Source organism: Ambystoma mexicanum, chromosome 12, assembly GCF_040938575.1.
Source record: "Ambystoma mexicanum isolate Mex_15411 chromosome 12, UKY_AmexF1_1, whole genome shotgun sequence".
Taxonomy (NCBI): domain Eukaryota; kingdom Metazoa; phylum Chordata; class Amphibia; order Caudata; family Ambystomatidae; genus Ambystoma; species Ambystoma mexicanum.
Genome location: NC_090936.1, coordinates 873,531,096 through 873,552,702, shown reverse-complemented (window position 1 = coordinate 873,552,702; position 21,607 = coordinate 873,531,096). Strand labels below are relative to the sequence as shown.

Below are 21,607 nucleotides of genomic sequence, written 5' to 3'. Positions count from 1 at the left end.
TTTCAAACTATGAATATGATTAACAAGAACTCCACTGGAAGACACAATGGTGAAAGATGGATACAATTATTCTTAGAATGGAACCTGCAAATGGTTAATGGGAACGTAAAAGGAGATTTGATCCCGTCATCCACTTGGAAGAATGGGAATATAATGTCAGTCATTGACTATTTGATTGTTTCTTTGGATCTTTACAAGTCCTGTGAGACATTGGTAATTAAAGAGATAGGAACGAGTCACCATAATACTTTGCAGGCCTGTTTTTCATTCAAATCACAGAGGAGTTTGAAGAATCTATCTACAGCGCTTTCTGTAAACTTAAGAAAGAATCGAGTGCTATGATTCACTAGAGAAGGAGCGGATCTAAACATAAAGCTGGTGGGTAGGTTAAGCCCAGATTCGTGGAGCAGGGCAATAATAATTCCTATCTATAAGGAGGGCAATCAGGCTGATCCTGCCAACTATTGCCCGATTGCCCTTCTTGACGTAGAGAGTAAAACATTTTCGGGCATGGTTTTGAGGGAACTTGAAGAGTGGGCAGAGACGAATGGTATCCTCCCCAAGCACCAAACTGGGTTTCGAAAAGGACAGTGAAAGACATAGAGGGCAGGGGAGATATCTTCTCTGCGACCAACGGCTAGGAAGAGCCTTGGGTCAGTGTTTAGTACTCATTGGAGTTTTCCCAGCTGTGATGCGGGGGACCCTAGGTATAGGGGTTTGTATTGCCTATGTGTGAAAGGATCATAGCAACGACTGTGGAGATTGGGTGGGAAGGTCAGGTAAAGAGAAAGGTGGCATAGGATCTGTATTTGTAGGTAACAGCATTTGACCGCAGAGTTGAGGTGATGTGATAGGGTCAAGTCCACATCCGTAATGCATCTGAGATTGATTTACTGTGTTGGAGGTGGGCATAGGGAGACAAGGCAGGAGGTGGGTTGAGGGAAGAGTAATCCCACACAGCAAGAGTTTAGTTTTTCCTGGATTGAGTAGGAGGTGGTTGGCCATCATCCAGTGTTCAATCTCTGAGAGACAGGTTGTGATATTGGTGGGGAGGGCAGACACGGCTGTTTTGGATTTTGGAGATGAATTGAATGTTGTCTGCGAAATAGCTCAGGGGCAATTTGTTTGTCTTGGAAGCAAGACAACGCAGTGCAACACAGGTTTGAATCCTGATCCCACACTTAAAAACCACTCCTGGTATTAAGCATGCTATTAATGAACATTGTAATTGTTGCACGATAGACCGTGGGATCAAATGAGTGCAGTTAGCGGGCTCAGGTAGAGGTTAAAGAGGAGTGGAGATAGAACGGCACCCTGTGGCATTCCATGGGTAACTGGGTGGGGAGCCGAGGACAACAGGGGAATGTGTACTATTTGCGATCTGTTGGAGAGGAAGGAGGATATCAAATTTAGAGCAGTATCACTGATGCCGAGGGTGTGTAGTCTCCTGGTGAGGATGGTGTGGTTGATGGTGTCGAATGCTGCTGAGAGGTCGAGGAGAATAAGGGCGACACAATCTTCTGTGTCTGATTGTATTTTATGATCTCCAGGATGGAGACTCGGCAGGATTCAGTTCCTCGTAAAGGTCTGAAGCCAGATTGGGCGGAGTTGAAGATCTTGTTAGATTCTGAAAAGAGGAATAGTTGTGAGTATGCTGGTCAGTCAGCTAATTTAGCTACTGTGATGAATCTGATGATGTTATCACTCCTTTCCCAGAGGTAGCCTCTCCTCATGTGGACAGGGGATGGAAGCCGCTACCTGATCCTGACCCTCGGGTGGATATGTGAGGGAGGATCACATTAGGGGAGGCAACCCTCAGGGGATGGGGCCAGCATCATCAGATGAGACAAGGTATATCCCTTTCCCCTTTACAGATATCCCTTCTATTTCTCATGCCTTTATTGCATATTGTGATCATGCCTTCAACACCCCGTAAAGCCTGCTGACAGTGGCCCGCAATATTCTGTAACAAAAAGAACAATAAACACTGAGATGAGGAAGAGGAGACGAGTAATGCTGAATACTCAGCAGAAACAGAAGGATCAGTCTAGTGCTTGGAGGAAGCTGATTGGCTCCAAGCAATTCCCTTCCTTGAAGCGCTAGTTTAAAGATTGAACAGGTGAAAGTGACTGGAATATTCAACTGGCTAGTCACTGCCGGGGAAGCCAAGAAGTCAGGTCCATTGGCGAGTGGGGCGACGGCGAGAGAAGAAAGACTGCAGGAGCTGGTTCACCATGCTGGGATCACAGCAGGAAGAGAAGAGGACCCTTTCTGATGACTGTGGGAATTGTGAGCAGTACCAACACCGCCTAAACACAGAGAAGGGCTTGGCAGTGAAGCAGGAGCCGCGAAGGACATGGAAGCCGCTAGATGAAGCCGGTAAGACTGTGAAGTGGAGGCGGGACGCTTGTGTATGTTTGCCGCGCAAGGTCCGGAGAACGGCAAAGAAATCTGGTCAAACTTGAGAAAGGAAGCTGGGTCACCGGGCACTTCAGCAGCTCCATCAAGTACTGAAAAGTGCGAGTTACATGAGTCGGGTGAGACCGAGCAAGGAAGTTGTGTCACTGGATAGTTGGTAAAGAAAATGAATGAAAGTGGGTTTGAGGACCGGTAGTTTGATACAAGCAATACAGAATACTGGAACTGTGTGAATACAAAAAATACAAGAATAAAGAGAGAACCTGGAAGGGGAGTATACCAGGTGTCTGGCCATTTGGCAAAGGAAGTCAATGAAAGTTGGTCTGAAACCTGGAGTTTTGATAAAAAAGATTCAGAATATTGGAAGTGTTTGAATATAAGAAATACAGGAATAAAAAGAGACCCTGGTATACCTGGTGTCTTGCGAGTCTGGGACCTGCAGCCAAATTGTGTAAAGGAACTATATGAGAGAACCTGGCAAGAGAGTATACCAGGTGTTTTGCGTGTTTGGGACCCACAGTCTAGTTGTGGTACTTTGAAAAGAGAATCCAAAGGAAGAGCCATGCCCTTAGGATTTTGAATTACATTGATTGTGGAAAATACTTGGGGAAGGGAGTTATTTCCCCTGGAGTGGATTGCAAAACCAAAAGGAGGGGGTCATCTCTTGGGCTTTAAAGAACTTGGCCGTTCATTTAAACTTTTGTTTTGGTAGAGAGAAACCTGGGGAACTGAGCCATTTCCAGGAACTGTGAACATTATCCATTTGGAACTTCTGTAGGATTACACCTTTTTGTTGAACTAGAAAATGTGTGCACTTTTCAAGCCAAAGACAACACCCTTAACACCTTAGAGTTATTTTTAGAGAGGGCTAGGATAGGATTTTGGACACAAGATATTTTTACTCTGGATATCTTGACACAGGAGGTCCTTAGTTTTGGGTCGAGGTAGGCAAATACCTCCTAGATTAGGGACAGTGAGGCATTTTCCAACTCCTTTATTATTTGATAAAAGTCTATGACCAATACCATGAGTCCTATGTGTCTACGTCTCATTCGTGGGTCCCCACACTACAAACCGATTGTTTGAGATGGGTCTGTAGTTGGTCGGGACAAGAGGGTAGAGGAAAGTCTTTTTGAGGAGAGGCTTGATGTAGGAAGTCTTAAATTCTGCTTGGAAAGTACCAGAAGTGAGTGATGAGTTGACAATGGATCTTGCTAGTACCCCGTCACAGGTGGCTGTCAAGATTTCCTTTAGCTGTGAAGGGAGGCAGGGGTCCCCAAGTGGATCCTGAGGACTGGCTGAGTGATAGTAGCTTAAGGAATTCTGGGGGGAGAGTGGAGAAAATGTAGAGAAGAGTGGGAGGATGGAAGCCAGTTCTGATGTTGTCGGCAAGGTGGGAGAGGGGGAGTGATGACATTTTTGGGAGGACGGAATTGTGTCTCTCTTGGGCTGTGCTGTAGAATTGGTCTGACAGGCAGTCACAGAGAGAATGGGTGTGGCTGGGAGTGTCGGTGGTGCAGGCAGGGGCATTGAATTCATAGATGAGCTTGAAGAGTTCTCTCGATGGGTGCTGGGCTTTGAAGATTCTGTTCTAATAGTAGGATCTTGCCTTTGCATAGTTTCTGTGTGAGCTGGGAGGCATAGGCCATTCTTCTGGATGACAATCAGTTTGCATGCCATCTAAGCTCCATGATATGGTTCAAGGTTTTCAGTTTTTTGAGGGCTGGGGTGAACTATCTAGGTGAATGACCTTGTCTGTTGGAGAAAGATCTGATGGGGGGGTAAGAGCTGTGTGCTTCTGAAAGCCTGTGATCAAAGGTAGAGATGGTGATCTGACCGGAATGGAAGGGGATCGAGGACAAGGAGGCTAGTAGGGTCTCTGCCAGGTCAGGGGTCACTTTGATTTCCTTCCAGAGGCAGGATTGGGTTAGTGTCCTCAGAGCTGTCTGTGGGGTGGGTGGGTCCAAAGAGGAGAAGGTGAAGAGGATGGCAGAGCCATCAGTACAGACAAGCGGGCATGCTGGTAGTGTGGTGAGGAGGTCTGGTGAAGTGGATATTGCATCTAGGGTGTGACCAGCAGAGTGGGTTGGGCCTGAGACTAGCTGTGTTAGATGCAAGGTTTCGAGTAGAGATCGGGCCATTGGGATATGTGGCATGTCAAACCAGATGCTGAAATACCCTAATACTGTGAGGTGTAGTTGGGAAACCATGTTGACTGCTATGGAGTCGCTTAGGGATTCCACAAATCTTTTATTGTATCCCGGGGGTTGATAAATGAGTACGAAGCTGTGAGTATAAGAGGGTGAGAGCAGGAATTTTACCCAGAGAGATTTGCAGTCTTTGTTGCGAGGTGGGTAGTGAGGCATTGTGAAGGATGGCAATGTTGCCTGTCCTGCTGGCCCTGTTTTGCACAAAATGACCCAATGGTAAGGCTTCATGTGCCACTGGCCATAAGACTTGGGAGAAGCATGTCTCAGTGATGAAGAGGATGTCGGGGCGTTCTGACGAGTTTAGACCATATCTGTTGTGATGATTTTTTGTGACCGATTTGGAATTGATATGATATAATATGATATGGCATTAATTGATGAGAATGCAATTCAGATGGCAGTTTAGTTGTTTGATGGGGGCTTAGATTCAGGGTGGGTTCAGGGAGAGGAGGAGGTGGGCACAACGAAGGATGGGGTTGGCTCGGTGCAGAGATTTGATAGGGTGTTGGTTTATGCTGTGATGCCGGTTGTGACTGAGAGGTATGGCTAGAAAAACTGTCGGGCGGCTGGCTTGTCGTGTGTTGAGGGGAGCGTTAGAAGTGTTGCGTGGTCCAAGATGTGTGTGGGGAGGTGTCCATAAAGGGAGGCAGTTTGTTTCTGGTGGAGGGTGAGGAGACAGAGGCCATACATGTTATTGGTCGATGTATGATGATGGCTGGAATGGTGGAGGAGTTCTGGATTTTGCATGGTAGTGTGATTTCAAGGGATGAAAGTGTATGCAGGGGAGGGTGTAGATTAGTGTGCCAGGTGCTGGGGCCACGTGGGTTAATGGAGGTAGATTATGTAGTGTTGGAGTGGGAGATCGGAACAGAAGGTATCTGAGATGGGATTGGATTTCCAGTCGGGCCGGGGGAGTCATGTGACTGCCTCAAATTGGTGTGTGGGGAAGAATGCTTGGCGTGTGGGACTTGGTGGCTATTTGGCAGGTTAAGGAGTGATTTCACTGGGTTAGGGGGTGTAGGAAAGAAGGATAGGGTGTAGGTGTGAGAGTTGTTTGTATGTCTGGGTGGCAGGATGGGGGAGTTTTGCTCTCTAGGAATGGTGAAGGAGTCCATGTGTCTTTCCTTTAGGTATTTTGAGGGAGCTAAGGGGCATGTTGATAAGGGTTGGAGAGTCAGCCCAGCGCGGTGGATGCAAGGTTTGCACACATGATGCTTAGAGATGCAAAGCAGGGATCTAAATGGGGTGGTTGCTGAGCTGGTGGCCAAGTGACACTAGTGGGAGTGGAGATGGAGTTGTCAAATGTGAGATCGGCCAGGTGGAAGGGGCTTAGCTGGAAAGACAATGGGCCTCATTACGAGGTTGGAGGTTACTACCCCCAAACTCGGGTCAGGCACCGGGTCCAGCGAAAGGGGAATAACCGGGCCATTCTGACCTTTGCGCGCCCAGTAATTCCCCTTGCGCGGGACCCGGAGCCGGTACGTTCCCATTCCCATTTGAGCCCCCATAGGGCTCAATGGGAATGGGGAGGATGGTAGCAGCGGTACCGTTCAAAGCGGTACCAGTGCTACCATCCTGTTCTGCTTGAGGGTGCCGCTCTGCACATCTGGTCTGACCAGGCGTGCAGAGTGGCACCTGTGAGCTGAACTCGTAATGTGGTGGCATGTTAACAACGGCGCCGGTAGCACTACCGGCGCCGTTGTTGCCTTACCGCCACAGATGTAATGAGGCCCAATGTATGTGAGGGAGGGTGGATGGTTGAGGAGGTGGAAAGGGGAGGTATGGCTTGGAGGGAAGGGGGTGTAGGTTGTTGCTTGTCATGAGTGCTTGTCATGAGTGCTATGCTGGGAGGGGGGTGGCAACATGTAAGGATGGAAAACCTATAATTGGAGCACACTGGGAAGCAAAATGCAAGTGTGGCAAAATATAACTGTGGCTGGAATCAAAGTAGCAAACCTAAACTGGGAACACTCAGGAGGCAGAACGCAGGTGTAAAGAACGCAACAGTGGCGAGACATGGTAGCAAACCTACATTAGGAACATTCTAGGAAGTGAAATGGAAGTATGGCAAAATACAACAGTGGCGAGATTCTCAGTGGCAAACCTACGTTAAGGAACACTCTGGGAGGTGAAATTCAAGTGTGGGAAAATACTGCAGTGGCGAGACCCAGGTAACCTTACCTACAATTAGGAACACACGGGGAAATGAAATGAAAGCGTGACAAGTACAACAGTGACATGATTCATGGTAACACACCACATATTTGGAACACTCTGGGAAGCAAAATGTGAGTGTGGCAGAATGCAGCAGTGATGAGACCCAGGTAGCTAACCTACAATTTGGAACACTCTGGGAAGTGAAATGCAAGTCTGGCAATATATAACTGTGGCGAGATTCAAAGTAACAAACCTCAATTAGGAACATTTTGGAAAGCAAATTGCAAATGTTGCAAAATACAACAGTGGTGAGATTCAATGTCACATGGCCAAATTCTGAACACTTTGGGATGCAAAAATGCAAGTGTGGCAAGATATGTTATATTATGTTAATGCGATTCTTACTGCATCCTGCTGCCATTGGGGGTCATTCCGAGTTTGGAGGTAGCCATTAGCACCATGGCTGCCTCCAAACTCGGAGTGGTGTCGGAATGGGTAAGTCCCATTTCGAAAACCATTCCCCATTCCCATTTGAGCCCCCATAGGGCTCAATGGGAATGGGGAAGGAGCTAATCACGGGCCCGCAAAAAGCGGGCCCGTTATTAGCTCCATGGTCCCTTAACAGGTCCCGCTAAGAACGGCTGGTAAAACCAGCCAGACCTGGTGGGACCCGCTATGGGACCTCGTAATAGGGAGGAAGGGGGTTAACGGCACCGGCATCCTCACCGGTGCCGTTAACTCCCTACCGCCAGGGTCGTAATGACCCCCATTGTCATGGTTTCCATGCCCTCTGGTGGATCTGAAAAAGAAAGGGAGTTGGGAGGGTTTAGTTAGTGGGGCTGAGAGGGAAAAGCGCACGAGAGCTTTGATGTGCAGTTGGTAGCTTCAGTTCAGAAAAACCGGTCACTGTGTGCTAATTTGTTTTTAGTTGGTAGACATTGGGCCTCATTACGAGGCTGGCGGTAGCCGTGCCTGTAACAAAGGCACGGCTGCCACCGGACCTGTGATTTTACCAGCACCCGCAAATGGGCAATTACCGAGTGATGCCAAGTTTGGCGGACCCGGTAATTGCCCATTCGCGGGTGCCCGCAATAAAGGACTCCCCATCCCCATTTGGCCCCATAGGGCTGAATTGGAATGGGGAAGGTGGTAGCACCGGTACCGTTAATAACGGTACCAGTGCTACAGTCCTGTTCTGCTCGCAGGTGCCGGTACAGCCACCAGGTCAGACCTGGTGGCTTAAGGGCACCCGCAAGCAGAACTTGTAGTATGGTAGTATGGTAGCAACGGTGCCGGTAGCAATACTGGTGCCATTTTTGCCTTACCGTCATACTAGTAATGAGGCCCATTATGTGGTATTTGGTGCATGAGGGTGCATGGGGTTATTTGTGTGAGATTGGTTTAGTTTCCGGTTGGGTGTTGTGTGGTGTCTGTATTTTGCAGTGGTTTTTGTTTTCTCCGGTGCTGATTTGTTCAGTGTTTGAGGACGAGTATGCAGAGTATTAACAGGTTTTTTAGTACGGAACATTCTGGGAGGTAAAATGCAAATATTGGCAAAACACAAACAATGGCGACATAGCAGGCAGCAAACCCTACATTTGGGACACTGGGGAGCAAAATGCAAGTAGTGGCAAAGCACAAACAATGGCAAGATAACAGGCAGCAAAACTTACATTTGGGTTACTCAGGGGCAGCCACAAGTACAAATTAGGCGTCCCTTACCTGAGGGTAGCTGTGCTCCAGTGCTCCCACGTTTGTCTCCGAGAATAAAAGTGTCTAATGCACAGATGACGCTCCTCCAGTTTCATTTCATTGGCAACGAATAGGGATCTCCAGCAATTGAGCTGACAGGAAAATGCATGCTGGCGCAAATGCTGCAGCATATGTATGGCAAAGAGGAAGGAATGTGGAGGTTGTGTGCTGTCCCTACTCTCTTTTGTTATACAGATTCATTGTGGTTATTTATTTTGTTTTTATTTCAGATATTAGACTGTTGACTATCAGGTACAGCTCACATGTTTTATTTACTTTGGTAATTCGATGTTTTGGGCATATTGAGTAATGTTCCAACTTAAATAGGCAGTTGACCTTACACTATGTTTTTCCTTATTTTTTTGTTCCCTTTCTTCGCAATACATCTGCATGTTATATAAGGTATGGATCCTTTTGACGTTTGCTACTATTTAACATTTCAAACTAACTTACTATTCCCAATATTGATTACAATTGTAGTTTGATACCTAAGGTTACTGAGTCGAAAGTGGTTTAGGCTCTGAGGAATGAGCTAGACTCCGAAATGCATAGACATAAATAACCACAACCATATAGAGTGGACTAAGATGGGTTTATACGGATGGGTTCACCCACAACGCAGATGAATATATGAATGGAACGATTTTGCATATGCACACTTAAAAACAAAATAAATTGTGAATAAACAATTTATAAAAAGTTTGGATGAATCATTATTGAAATTGAAAAAGAAATTATAAACAAAGAAGCTCAGGCTACTGAGCAACAATGAGAGCATCGGTCTTTGCTGGATTGTTCATCCAGCTTTTTTCTCTTGACTGTCCCTACTCTCCGCCATGCAAATGATTGAAAATGGGGCATATGAAATTGGGGAACTGTTGCTCCTTTCCCCTCTTGAGCTGTCCCTTCTCCACCTTGTGCTGTCTCTCCTCCCTCACTGGCCCTGTCTCTCCTCCCTCTTGCACTGTTGCTCCTTCTCCCTTGCTCTGTCGCTCCCAGCCCCCTGCTCTGTAGCGCCATCCAACCATTGCACGGTCCCTCCCCCCTTGCTCCTTCCCAATTGCACCATCGCTCCTTGTCCCTTGATTTGTTGTTCCTTCCCCTTGCACTGTCATTACTTCCCTGTTGCGCTTATGCTCCTTCCCCAGGCATGGTTGCTCCTTCCCCCATTGCGTGGTCGCTCCTTCATGCCTTCCGCTGTCGCTCCTTCCTCCTTGCATTATCGCGCCTTCTCCCCTTGCTCTGTCACTCTCTCCTCCCTTGCTCTCTTCATCCTTCCGCCAGTGCTGTCGCTCCTTCCTCCCTTGTGCAGTCCCTCCTTCCCCCCTTGCACAACCCCACCTTCCCCTTGCAGTGTTGAACCTACCCCTTGTGCTGTAGCTCCTTTCCCCTTGCACCGTCGCTCCATATCCCTTACACTGTAGCTCCTTCCCCATGTGCTGTTGCTCCTCCCCCCTTGTGCTGTCGCTCCCTCCGCACTTGCTATGTCTCTCCTTACCCCTTCTTCTGTCCCTCCTTACCCCCGTGTGCTGTCGCTAATGCTGCAACATTTGTATGGTCGAGAGGAAGGAAGGTGGCGGAAAGGCTAGTTGCATTCCACCCCATCTCTCTGCCATATAAATGATTGAAAGTACCACTGACAACAAACTGCTGTCCTTGAAAGAAATCTTATTCTGGCTAATTTTGTAGATCCCTGTAAATTGGAAGCAGGGAGCCATTACATGTAAACATACAGGTAGGTGGCTTCCCACTGCCAAATTGTGCTCATTTGCACGGTGTAGAGGAAATGTGCAGGGCAAAAGGCTTCAGATATGTGTGTACACAGCCTTTTGCCCTGCTTTTGCACTCCACCGTGCAAAGTGAGTAAACGCTGCCTGCAATGGTTCTATGGCAGGCACAGTTTGCATTTACAATTAAACGCTGCCTGCCATGCGAGCATGACAGGCAACATTTAATTGTAATTGTAAACGCTGCCTGCCATGAGAGCATGGCAGGCAACGTTTATAATGAATCCCTATGGGGCCATCCTGCTTTATGCTGGTGCATAAAGCCTGCAGACATCAATGGGTTCTCCAGCATTTGCACTAGCATGAAAATGTATGCCAGTACAAATACCGTAGCATTTGTATGGCAGAGAGAAAGGGAGGTGATGGAAACGCAGATTGCGCATCATTCCTCCTCTTCGCCATGCAGACGATTGAAAAGGGGGCATAGCTTAAGCAAAATGCATTAAAGCTTTTACCCATGGCTTTAAGTCATGTTGCTTACTCTACGCATTGAAAACAATGAGCCCCATTGAGTTCAATGAAATTATACACACAATCAACAGATGTACACCAGACTTGCACCTTTCCCTCCGTGTGCTGTCACTTACAACCCCCTCATGTTATCCCTCCTCCCCCTTGTGCTGTTCCCCCTTCCCACTTGCACTGCCCCTCCTCCCCTTGTGCTGTTGCTACTTCACCCTTGAACTGTCACTCCTTACCCATGTGCTGTCACTACTTCCCCTTGCTCTGTCACTCTTTCCACCCTTGCTATGTCACTCCTTCCCCCTTGCCCTGTACCTCCTTTCCACCATTGTGCTGTCACTCCCATCCCCTTGCTATGTCACTCCCTCCCCTTTGCTCTGTCACTCCTTCCCCCCTGCACTGTCACTCCTCACCCCTTGTGCTGTTTCTCCTTCTCCCTTGTGCTGATGCTCATTCCTGCCACTGGTGTGGTCGCTCCTACTCCCTTGCTCTATTGCTCCCTGCCCTTTGCTCTGTCACTCCTTCCCCCTGGACTGTACCTCCTTCCCCATTGTGCAGTTGCTGCTTCCTCCCTTGCACTGTCACATCTGCCCCCTTGTGCTGTCACTCCTTCCCAGCCTTGCGCTGTCACTCCTACCCCTTTACTCAGTCACTGCCTCTCCCTTTCTCTGTCGCTTCCACCCCCATTTCTCTGTCACCCCAACTCCCCTTGCGTTGTCACTCCTTCTTCCTTGTGCAGTCACTCCTTCCTCCCTTGCACTGTCGCTCCTCCCCCTGCACTGTCACTCCTTCCCCCTTGTGCTGTCGCTCTTTCCCCCTTGTGCTGTTGCTCCTTTCCACTTGTGCTGTTGCTTGTTCCTGTCCCTTGTGCTGTTACTCCTTCCCCTTGTTGTGTCGCTTCTGCCCCCTGCTCTGTCACTCCTTCCCCCTGCACTGTCACTCCTTCCCCCTTGTGCAGTTGCTGCTTCCTCCCTTGCATTGTCAACTCTTCCCCCTTTTGCTGCCACTCCTTTCCACCCTTTCTCTGTCATCCCCACCCCCATTGCTCTGTCACTCCAACTCCCCTTGTTTTGTCACTCCTTCCCCCTTCACTGACACTCCTTCCCCTTGTGCTGTTGCTTCACCCTGCCTCTTGTTCTGTTACTCCTTCCCCCTTGCTCTGTCATTCCTACCCCTCTTGCACTGTCACTCCTTTCCCCTTGTGCTGTGACTTGCTCTTGCCCTTTGTGCTGTCACTCCTTCCCCCTTGCTCTGTCGCCTCCTCCCCCCTACTGTCACTCCTTCCCACTGCAGTGTTGCTCCTTCCCCTTGTGCAGTTGCTCCTTCCTCCCTTGCATTGTCACTCCTTCCCCTTTGTGCTGTCACTCCTTCCCACCCTCCACTGTTGTTCCTAACCCTTTTCTCAGTTGCTGCCTCCCCCTTCCTCTGTTGCTTCTCCCCCTGCACTGTCACTCCTTCCCCCTTGTGCTGTCACTTCTTCCCCCTTGTGCTATTACTCCTCCCCTTGTGCTGTCACTCCTTCCCCCTTGATCTGTCACTCCTACCCCTCTTGTTCTGTCACTCCTTCCCCCTTGTGCTTTTACTCCTTCCCCCTTGCACTATCTCTCCTTCCCCCTTGTGCTGTTGCTCCTTCCCCTTGACTGCCGCTCCTTCCCACTTCTGCTGTCACTCCTTCCCCCTTGCTCTGTTTCTCCTTCCCCCTTGCACTGTCCCTCCTTCCCACCATTGCATTGTCCCTCCTTCCACGATTGCACTGTCCCTCCTCCCCCTTACTCTGTTGCTCCCTCCCCCTCTTTCTTTCTCGCTCCTTCCACCTCTTGTGCTGTTGCTCCTTCCCCCTTGTTCTGTTGCTCCTTCCCACCGTTGGACTGTCAATTCTAGACACTTTGCATTGTCCACAAGGCTTTCTGGGGCCTGGGTCCAAAATACCTTCAGCTGACCCTCCGTAAATACCTTCCCTCCCAAGCTCTTCACTCCTCCAACTCTAACTCCCTCAGGGTTAGTCGTTTTTCAAAGAAACGAGCTGGGGTTAGCTATATGTCTTCGGCTGATCGTCCCTCTGGAACAGCCTCCCTGCCACTCTGAAACTTGAGGAGAACCATCTCCAGTCCAGGAAGCACCTAAAGATCTATCCCTTTGCTTCTGTCTTTGCTCCCCCTCTCCCCTGCTGATCTGTTCTGTCTCAGCATTGTGCACCTGGTTACCCTCAGACGTTCGGGCCCAGGTACCTGCTGAACCTGCCACCCACCCGCACTGCCTCCTGGCAATCCCTTGCACTGGGATCTGTATCTGTAACCCTACAGCCCTCCCCCTTTTCTGCACTTATCAGACACACCCTGTCTGTTGCCTTAAACCTACCACTTGCCACTTGCTGGCTGCACTACCACTGTTTGCTGCTTTTATTATTTATTTAATTTATTATTTATTTATTTGTATTCCTTTTGCTCAGCACTTTCCACTTCCCCCACCGCCCATGCACTTTCCCCTTTTCCCTCTCCCGTGCACTTGCACGTTCTGAGTGTCACTGGGCCTAGTAAGATCATTGTTTTGTTCTCCCCTGTTCCCCTCCCTTGCCTCGTCGCTTTCTGAAACACCTGGTTACCGGCGAATACAAATAAAATAACAATATCAATATCAATTCCCCCTTGTGCTGTCGCTCATTCCCACCCTTGCGCTGTCACTCCTTCCCCCTTGTGCTGTTGCTCTTTTTCACCACTGTGTTGTCGCTCCCACCCCTATTGCTCTGTCACTCCTACTCCCCTTGCGCCGTCGCTCCTTAACCCTTGTGAGGTCACTCCTTCCTTCCTTGCTCTTCTGCTCCTCCCCCTGCACTGTTACTCCTTCCCCTTGTTCCCCCTTGTGCTGTAGCTCCTCCCTGCCGCTTGTGCTGTCACTACTTCCCCCCTGCTCTGTCGCTCCTACCCCTCATGCACTGTTGCTCCTCCCCCTTGCACTGTCTCTCCTTCCCCATTGTGCTGCCATTCCTTCCCCTGTGCGCTGTCACTCCTTCCCTCTTGCTCTGATACTCCTTCTCCGATGCTCTGCTGCTCTTTTCCCATTGCACTGTCCCTCCTTCCCACCATTTCGCTGTCCCTACTTCCACCATTGCGCTATCCCTCCTCCTCCCTTGCTCTGCCACTCCTTCCCCCTTGCTCTGTCGCTCCCACCCTCTCTTTCTTTCTCGCTCCTTCCACCTTTTGCAATGTTGGTACTTCCCCCTTTCCATGTTGATCCTTCCCCCTTGTTATGTCACTCCTTCCCCCTTGCGCTGTTCCTCCTTTCCACCATTGGGCTGTTGCTCCTACCCCCTTGCTTGGTTTTTCCCTCCCCCTTACTGACTGCTCTTTCCCCCTTACTCTGTTGCTCCTTCCTCCCTTGCACAGTCACTCCTTCCCCCGTGCTGTCACTTCTTCCACTTGAGCTGTCACTCCTTCCCACCCTTTGCAATGTCACTCCTTCCCCCATGCTCTGTCGTTCCTATCCCTTTTGCACTGTTGCTCCTTACCCCTTGTGATGACCCCCTTTCTCTCTTGCCCTGTCTCTCCTTCCCCTTGTGCTCTCGCTTCTCTCCCTTGTGATCTCGCACTCCCCCTTGCACTGTCGCTCCAGCCCCCTTGCTCTGTCACTCCCTCCCCCTTACTCTGTGGCTCCCCCTTGTTCCATCACTCCTGCCTCCCTGTACTGTCACTCCTTCTTCCTTGTGCTGTTGCTTCTTCCACCTTACTCTGTTGCTCCTGCCCCATTGGGCTGTCCCTCCTTCCCACCATTGCGCAGCCCCTCCTTCCACCATTGTGATATCCCTCCTTCCACCTCTTGTGCTGTTACTCCTTCCTGCTTGCCATGTTGCTCCTTCCCCTTTGTTATGTCACTCTTTCCCCCTTGTGCTGTTCCTCCTTGCCACCATTGGGCTGTTGCTACTACCCCCTTGCTCTGTCTATACCCCCTTACTCAGTTGCTCTATCCCCCTTGCTCTGTCGCCCCTTCGTCCCCTGCACAGTCACTCCTTCCCCTGTGCGCTGTCACTTCTTCCTCTTGAGCTGTCGCTCCTCCCTGCCTTTCATGCTGTCACACCTTCCCCCTTGCTCTGTCGCTCCAACCCCTTGTGCTGTCACCCCTTTCTCCCTTTCCCTGTCACTCCTTCCCCCTTGTGCTCTCGTTCCTTCCCCCTTCTGCTGTTGCTCCAGCCCCCTTGCTCTGCCGCTTCAGCCCCCTGCACTGTCACTCCTTGTCCCTTGCGCTGTTGCTCCTTCCCCATTGCGCTGTTGCTCCTTTTCTGCCATTCCTTCCCTTGCTCTGTCGCTCCTACCCCCTTGCCCTTTCATTCATTCCCCATGCGCTGTCGTTCCTTCCCCTTGCGCTGTCGCTCCTTCCCCTTGTGCAGTCACTCCTTCACCCTTGCGCTGTCGATCCTTCTCCCCTTGTGTTGTTGATCCTTTCCTTTTGTGCTGTCGCTCATTCCCCCCTTGCGCTGTTGAACAGGGGTCTTTTTCTATGTCTAGTTTTTTTCCTATGTGACCAAACAATAACCTGCAGATATTTTGGGATTTCTGAAGTATTTAGTAGGTATCAATGGCCTATGCTTAATAATGTTTATTGACAATGTGTTTTGAGACAATCTCAAAATGTGCTGTCAAATCATCACAATTACTATAACTGACCCAACATAGCTACTACATAATTTTGAATAGCAGAAATATGGGCAAACTATTGTTTGCACAGATATTATAACATTAATGGGCTTGATAAAATGTCTTCCATCCATAAGAACGAACGCCTTTTTACTATGTCTATTGTTTTTTTCTAACTGTCCAAACACACAAATCAACCTAAGACCACAATGTTTCCAAGAATAGAAACACATATCGTGCAGTGTAAAAGAAGACACATCAATGTACCACAGAGCAGGAAAACAGCACATGCTCCTTTGCTGTCGTTCCTCCCCCTTGCTCTGTCGCTCCTACCCCCTTGCCCTTTCGTTCATTCCCCATGTGCTGTCGCTCCTGCCCCTTGTGCTGTCGATCCTTCTCCACTTGTGTTGTTGCTCTTTTCCTTTTGTGCTGTCGCTCATTCCTCCCTTGCGCTGTTGAACAGGGGTCTTTTTCTATGACTATTTTTTTTCCTATGTGACCAAACAATAACCTGCAGATATTTTGGGATTTCTGAAGTATTTAGTAGGTATCAATGGCCTATGCTTAATAAGGTGTATTGACAATGAGTTTTGAGACAATATCAAAATGTGCTGTCAAATCATCACAATTACTATAACTGACCCAACATAGCTACTACATAATTTTGAATAGCAGAAATATGGGCAAGCTATTGTTTGCACAGATATTATAACATTAATTGGCATGATAAAATCTCTTCAATCCATAAGTACGAACGTCTGTTTACTATGTCTATTGTTTTTTTTTCTAACTGTCCAAACACACAAATCAACCTAAGATCACAATGATTACAAGAATAGAAACACATATGCAGTGTAAAAGAAGACACATCAATGTACCACACAGCAGGAAAACAGCACATGCTTTAAAACTTATCATTGACTAATCCATTCCCAACGTAGGCAGATGCACTGTCCCTTACAAAAGGCCATCAGCTGTAACAGAGCTCTCGCAAGGAGGCACTAGTTTTGCATGAAAGAGTAGTACGAGGGCCCCTCTGTAATGTGTACTTTCATGATCTCCTGCAGCGAGCTAAGCTCACCTTAGCCAGGCATAAAAATGACTCATTGTATTCTCAAATGTCAGATGTATTTGCCATAAAATAATGTACTAAAAGGTTTTAAAACACCAACCTGAATCACACTCCCCATGTATGCTGCCACTGCAGACATTGCAATGCACACTGCACCATAAACCAGACCTGTACAGAAAACATTTTTTTAAATCACATGTTATTATAACATAAAGATGTAGGTTTGTTTTTGATACAATACATGTGCAATTATATTTTTTCAAAATCTGAAATGCGTAACTCATTTTTCCTTTTATATTCCAGGCATTGGCCTCATATCCCCCCATCATCCACTGAATGCAATGATTGATTACATAATGTCACAGACAAATTGTTCGCTTTTGTGATCAAAAAGGATACTAGGGCCTGAATTGGTCACAGTGTGTCAACTTTGACACACATGGCATCATTGTGACGATTCTCAAGTTTCTATTCAAATACTCAATGACAAAGCGACCTTTGGTAAGTCAGAAGCTCATTGGATGTCAACAAAGCAAAGTTCAATCCAAAGCATAAACAAGTGACATTGATATTTGAATAATTTCATAAAATAACCTGTGTCCTTAGCGTATGTGGCTTAACCTGAACATGTGATGTCTTTTATCGACTTCGATAAGGTGACTGATCACTATTGAAAAATCTCGTTTTAGGATAAGTTGCTGTGCCATTATAGGGGTAATTTGCGTTTAGCCTGCAGCTGTCCATTGAAACTACATACACTCCAAGTAAATGCAGCCTGCCATAGCTTCCTACCTGGTTATGAAACAGTCTGTTCTGGCATCCACCTGTGGTGTGAGCAAGCGACATGGCCTAATATGCACTACCACAAACCCATACATTGCAGTATTCTGCACTACCACGCCGTCGGATAATTGGTCGTGGTTAAATTTCTATGTTGATGCAACAGTTTGCAACGTCTCCATACAATATTATCTTAAAGCAGAAGTTATTAAAGAATACAGAGTTCAAATGTATATCAGGAGGTTTGATAACCTTGATATACACTCCGACGTGTGGGTCTCCACAAGTTATGATTTTTGAAACTTCTATCGATTTCCCCACAATGGTCTTCCACTTTTTTTTTAATGTATTGTCTCTATATCAAACAGCAATATTTTCTTTTGCACATTAATAACGTATTGATGTATTGATGTTTATCTCATATGTTGCTAGACATATGGATGATCATGTCTTTGAGTATTAAGACCTCTTCATTTCGAGCTCTCTTCATGCACGCCTTGAAAGTTATGTGGTTTACTTCAATGCATTGAATTCTTCTATGTGTAATATGTAATAAGCTGACAAGAGTTTCGCAGTTGAGCGCGCTTTATCAAGGCCTTTGCAAATTGTGACTAGAATGGTCATTCTGATTCTGCAATAGCAAAATCTACTGGCAATAGCATCATCGTTTAGTGATCAAATTAACATGGTGCCATGGTTACGCAACTGTATTTGTATTTCAAAGTCATAATAAATCTCAACATTAAGATTGTGATGAGTCGTTTGCACAAATGTCAAATGTTCAATTTGGCTTATTCATGTGATCACTGCCTGTTCTGCAGGCTAGTGACGCAGGGATGACAGCTGCCGATTTTGCATGGTACACTTTGCAACATTAAGTGGTGTAATAATCTAATCACATTGATCCTCATTACGAGTCCGGCGGTAATCCGCCAGTGCTACCGGTGGGTTGCCGCCGGACCGGTAACAACATTTCCACCGCCTGCGATCCCTGTGCCACCGGGACAAGTCCCGGGGACCCAGAATATCAGGCGTCAGAAAGAATATGGGACTCTAAGGGAATGGGGAGATGGAAGCACTGGTCAGACCCAGGAAGGCAGAGTTGTAGTGTGGCGATTCAGAATGGGTGCTGGTACGCTGCGACCCACACCCTTATTTCCAGACTGCCACACTTGTAATGAGGAACATTTTCAGCAAATGCTTTGCTTCTTTCGGATGCTGCATGACTGAGTTTGTTCAGGAGAGTGAGGCACAAAGGGAACAGGTCCTCACACCCTAGCGCTGTGAGTGCCATCTGGCTCTGTCCAAAGTACCATGACAATCCCTGCTCCCCTCAACCCAAGAGAGCCACATGCCAAATGGCAGGTTTGGAAAGATGGATTTTAAAAATACATTCTAGCAGCCTATGGTTCTACATTCACATTGGCAGGGGGACGCCTTGCTGTGTCTTTCTTTAAGCCATGTGGATTGGAGAGTGTACAAGCAAGCGTTTGTCTGAATCCCCCCTTAGAAATGGGAGAAAGGGAGGATGAATGCATTTGACAAAGGTTTAAGAAAATTGGATAGGGAGTACCTGCCCAAAGTGAACCCATTATAGAAAAGTACAGGGTTGGGGCTAAAGAGCAAAAGGTAGAATCAGCAAAAGATTATAGCTCACCTCATAGAGGCCTGCCATCAACTGCAATTTTGGAACCCAACATGATGAGCATAGTTTCTCTTGTGGTGCATCAGTCAAATTATCATAGAAAGACTTTGTTTCAAGAGTGATTTAACACTCAATAAGGCGATTGACCTTGCCAAGGAGATTGAGCACATCAGGAGATGCTTAAAACAGCTGTTGATGGAAAATGCAAAGGGTAAGGTGGAGGCGAAAGTCATAAAGGTGGCCTCTCACAGAGATAACATCTGGAATTACATTCTGTGTGACAACGTGAGGATGAGCAAAGCACCAGCTCAAGGGGAACGGAAGAGTGGGAAGGTAGCAGCAACAGAAGCAGGGAGGAGGGTAGAAGTCGGAAGTGCTTTTTAGGTGCACCAGTTTAATTCAGGCAATCTTTTGCCTTTAATGTCATATGTAGAGAACATGGGAGAAATTACCCATTGAGAAATTATGCAGAATTCTTCCTGGAAGGAAGGTACATAATGTAACTGATTCCACCCGGGATATGGTTCTATTTGTAAGTCAGGTTTGGCGTGAGCAACACGAAAATAAGCCTTTTACTGTAGTATGGGTCCGTGGTTTGGAGACATAAGTATTGATATGTAGTGGAGCTGAATTAACTCATCAATAAAGAGTGCTCTAGAAGGGATTTCAAGGAATGCATGCCAAGGGAGACATGCATAGTCACACATGAATATAGAGAAAAATCATATTGAAATGTTGCAGGATTTCTATACAACGTTTACATTTAAAAGAAGACTGGCAGGGAGAGGCTGATTGTTGTGCGCAAGTTATGAACAAGGGATACGACTATTCGGATGGCGTGAGCAGGGCAAGTTGGCATCGTATTAGATCCCAATATCATTTAACAAATCTTTGTGGTTTTGGATGGAAAGGAGAATCAGTGCTGGGCCCCACGAGACAGTGGTATCAAAGAACAATAATCTCTGGATGTTTTCTGGGAATATCACAACGATCTTTAGAATTAAAAAAAATAACTAGTCATGGGGCACCGGGTATATTAAACGACTTTAAGCAATCAATAACAAGGATAACAATGAATTTGTTAAGCTTTCTGAAGCCAAGGCAAGAAGCATTTTGGACTGGAATTCAGACTTCTTTGACCATACAGAACCTTCAAACAATATATCACATATACAATAACTCTGCATGTCTGAAATGCTCAGGAGTGGCAATATATCCTCCTCACAGGAACAGTGCTGCAATAGGGCAGTTTTAGGCATCTGCCTACACCAACAGCTGCTGAGGGCTATGTTTGAGTAGGTGTCATTTAGGCCCTGGAACCATCAATTCTGGATCTAATGTAAGGGCACGAGGGCCTCACACTGGCACAATGCTTTGGGAGGCATACACCCGTTCACTGGCCTTGCCTCATTAGTCTTCCACAAATCCTGAAAATGATGCCCATGTCACAAAAAGATATTACATTTGCAAACGTTCAAGATATTCCTACACATGTCAACCCTTTTCCACCCAAGAATTTCTCACAAACGCAGATAAATGTTTGTCATCTGACTCATCAACTATGGCGATGTAATTCTCACAGATCTACCTTCATTGGCCTTTAACCAGTGCTAAAGGAATTGCTGACTAACACTGACTCACCATGAAAGCGAGGGAAAAAAATTTGAAAAGCTTTCCTAAACTTTACATGTCATTGGGAGGGCATTTTGGCTGGTATAGGTATTGATTTCTGGATCAGTGTTTTAGGCAGGAAAAGACACAGGATACTGCTGGGCTAGATGTGGGAGAGGTAGAAAATTAAAACAGGCTTTAGTCGAAGGAGAAATTGAAAACCTAAAGTCGGCTTCAGTTGAGGGAGAGGCAGAACACTGAATTTGGATAGGAGACCTTTTCATGACTACTACTGACTACTAGTAGGGGAGGAGAGAGTCCTAGTGTGCACCTTGTATGACTTGCAAGCCCATGATATTTTTAATCAGTGATGAGGGAAGAGTACAAAATCAGTGAATTGTTTATCAGCAGGCAGGAAATTACATTAGGTAGGTGTAACTGAGTGTGCCATCTTTTTTGCATGCCAGAAAATGAGTTTAGATGCAGTTTCTTACTGTAAAAGTTGAGCTATTGTAGAAGGAAAGAGGATACGGTCTTTTGAATTTGATTGGTGCAGAGTGTCTGTAGTGATTACACGTAAGCATAGGGGGATGCAACAGAGTTCTGCTGGACAAGTTCTGACAGAACTAAATTCAGATCGCTTTGGCTGAGCTGCTGTGAGGTAGGCCAGTCTCACTTGGCACTTGCTTGAGAACTGCAGATTACTGCATGTTCTTGCTCTGCACTTCAAACTTCAAGATTACAAGGACGACCCTGGGCCCATTCCTCGGAGGAGGCGAGCGCGGGGAGGTCACGCGTGGGAGAGCTACAGATAGCTGGTAATTATCCAAGTGAATTGAGATTGTGTGGTATGGATGTCCTTATATAAATACCAGGCAGGGAGAATAGCAATAGGGAATCCCTGTGTTTAATTGCCACGTTATAATTAAGCAATAGAACCCGAGCGGCGAGGGCATTACCGACTCAGGTAATGCCCCAGGGCCCATAGGTGAGGACCCTAGTGAAGCGAGGGCCTTACCGAAGGCCCCGGAGCATTACCAGAGTCGCTAATGCCCCCACCGCGAGGGTTCTATTGCTATTACTAT

The 21,607-nt window shown here is 47.2% G+C and overlaps 1 protein-coding gene across 1 annotated transcript in view; it reads right to left on the bottom strand.

Moving 5' to 3' along the window:
- The window catches only part of LOC138514086 (sodium-coupled monocarboxylate transporter 1-like), a 606,141-nt gene that overhangs the window by 288,573 nt on the left and 295,961 nt on the right, over nucleotides 1-21,607 (bottom strand). The window contains exon 10 of the mRNA XM_069629351.1: nucleotides 16,587-16,654. Within this exon, the coding sequence (XP_069485452.1) occupies nucleotides 16,587-16,654 (68 nt within the window). The remainder of the gene's footprint in view (nucleotides 1-16,586; nucleotides 16,655-21,607) is intronic.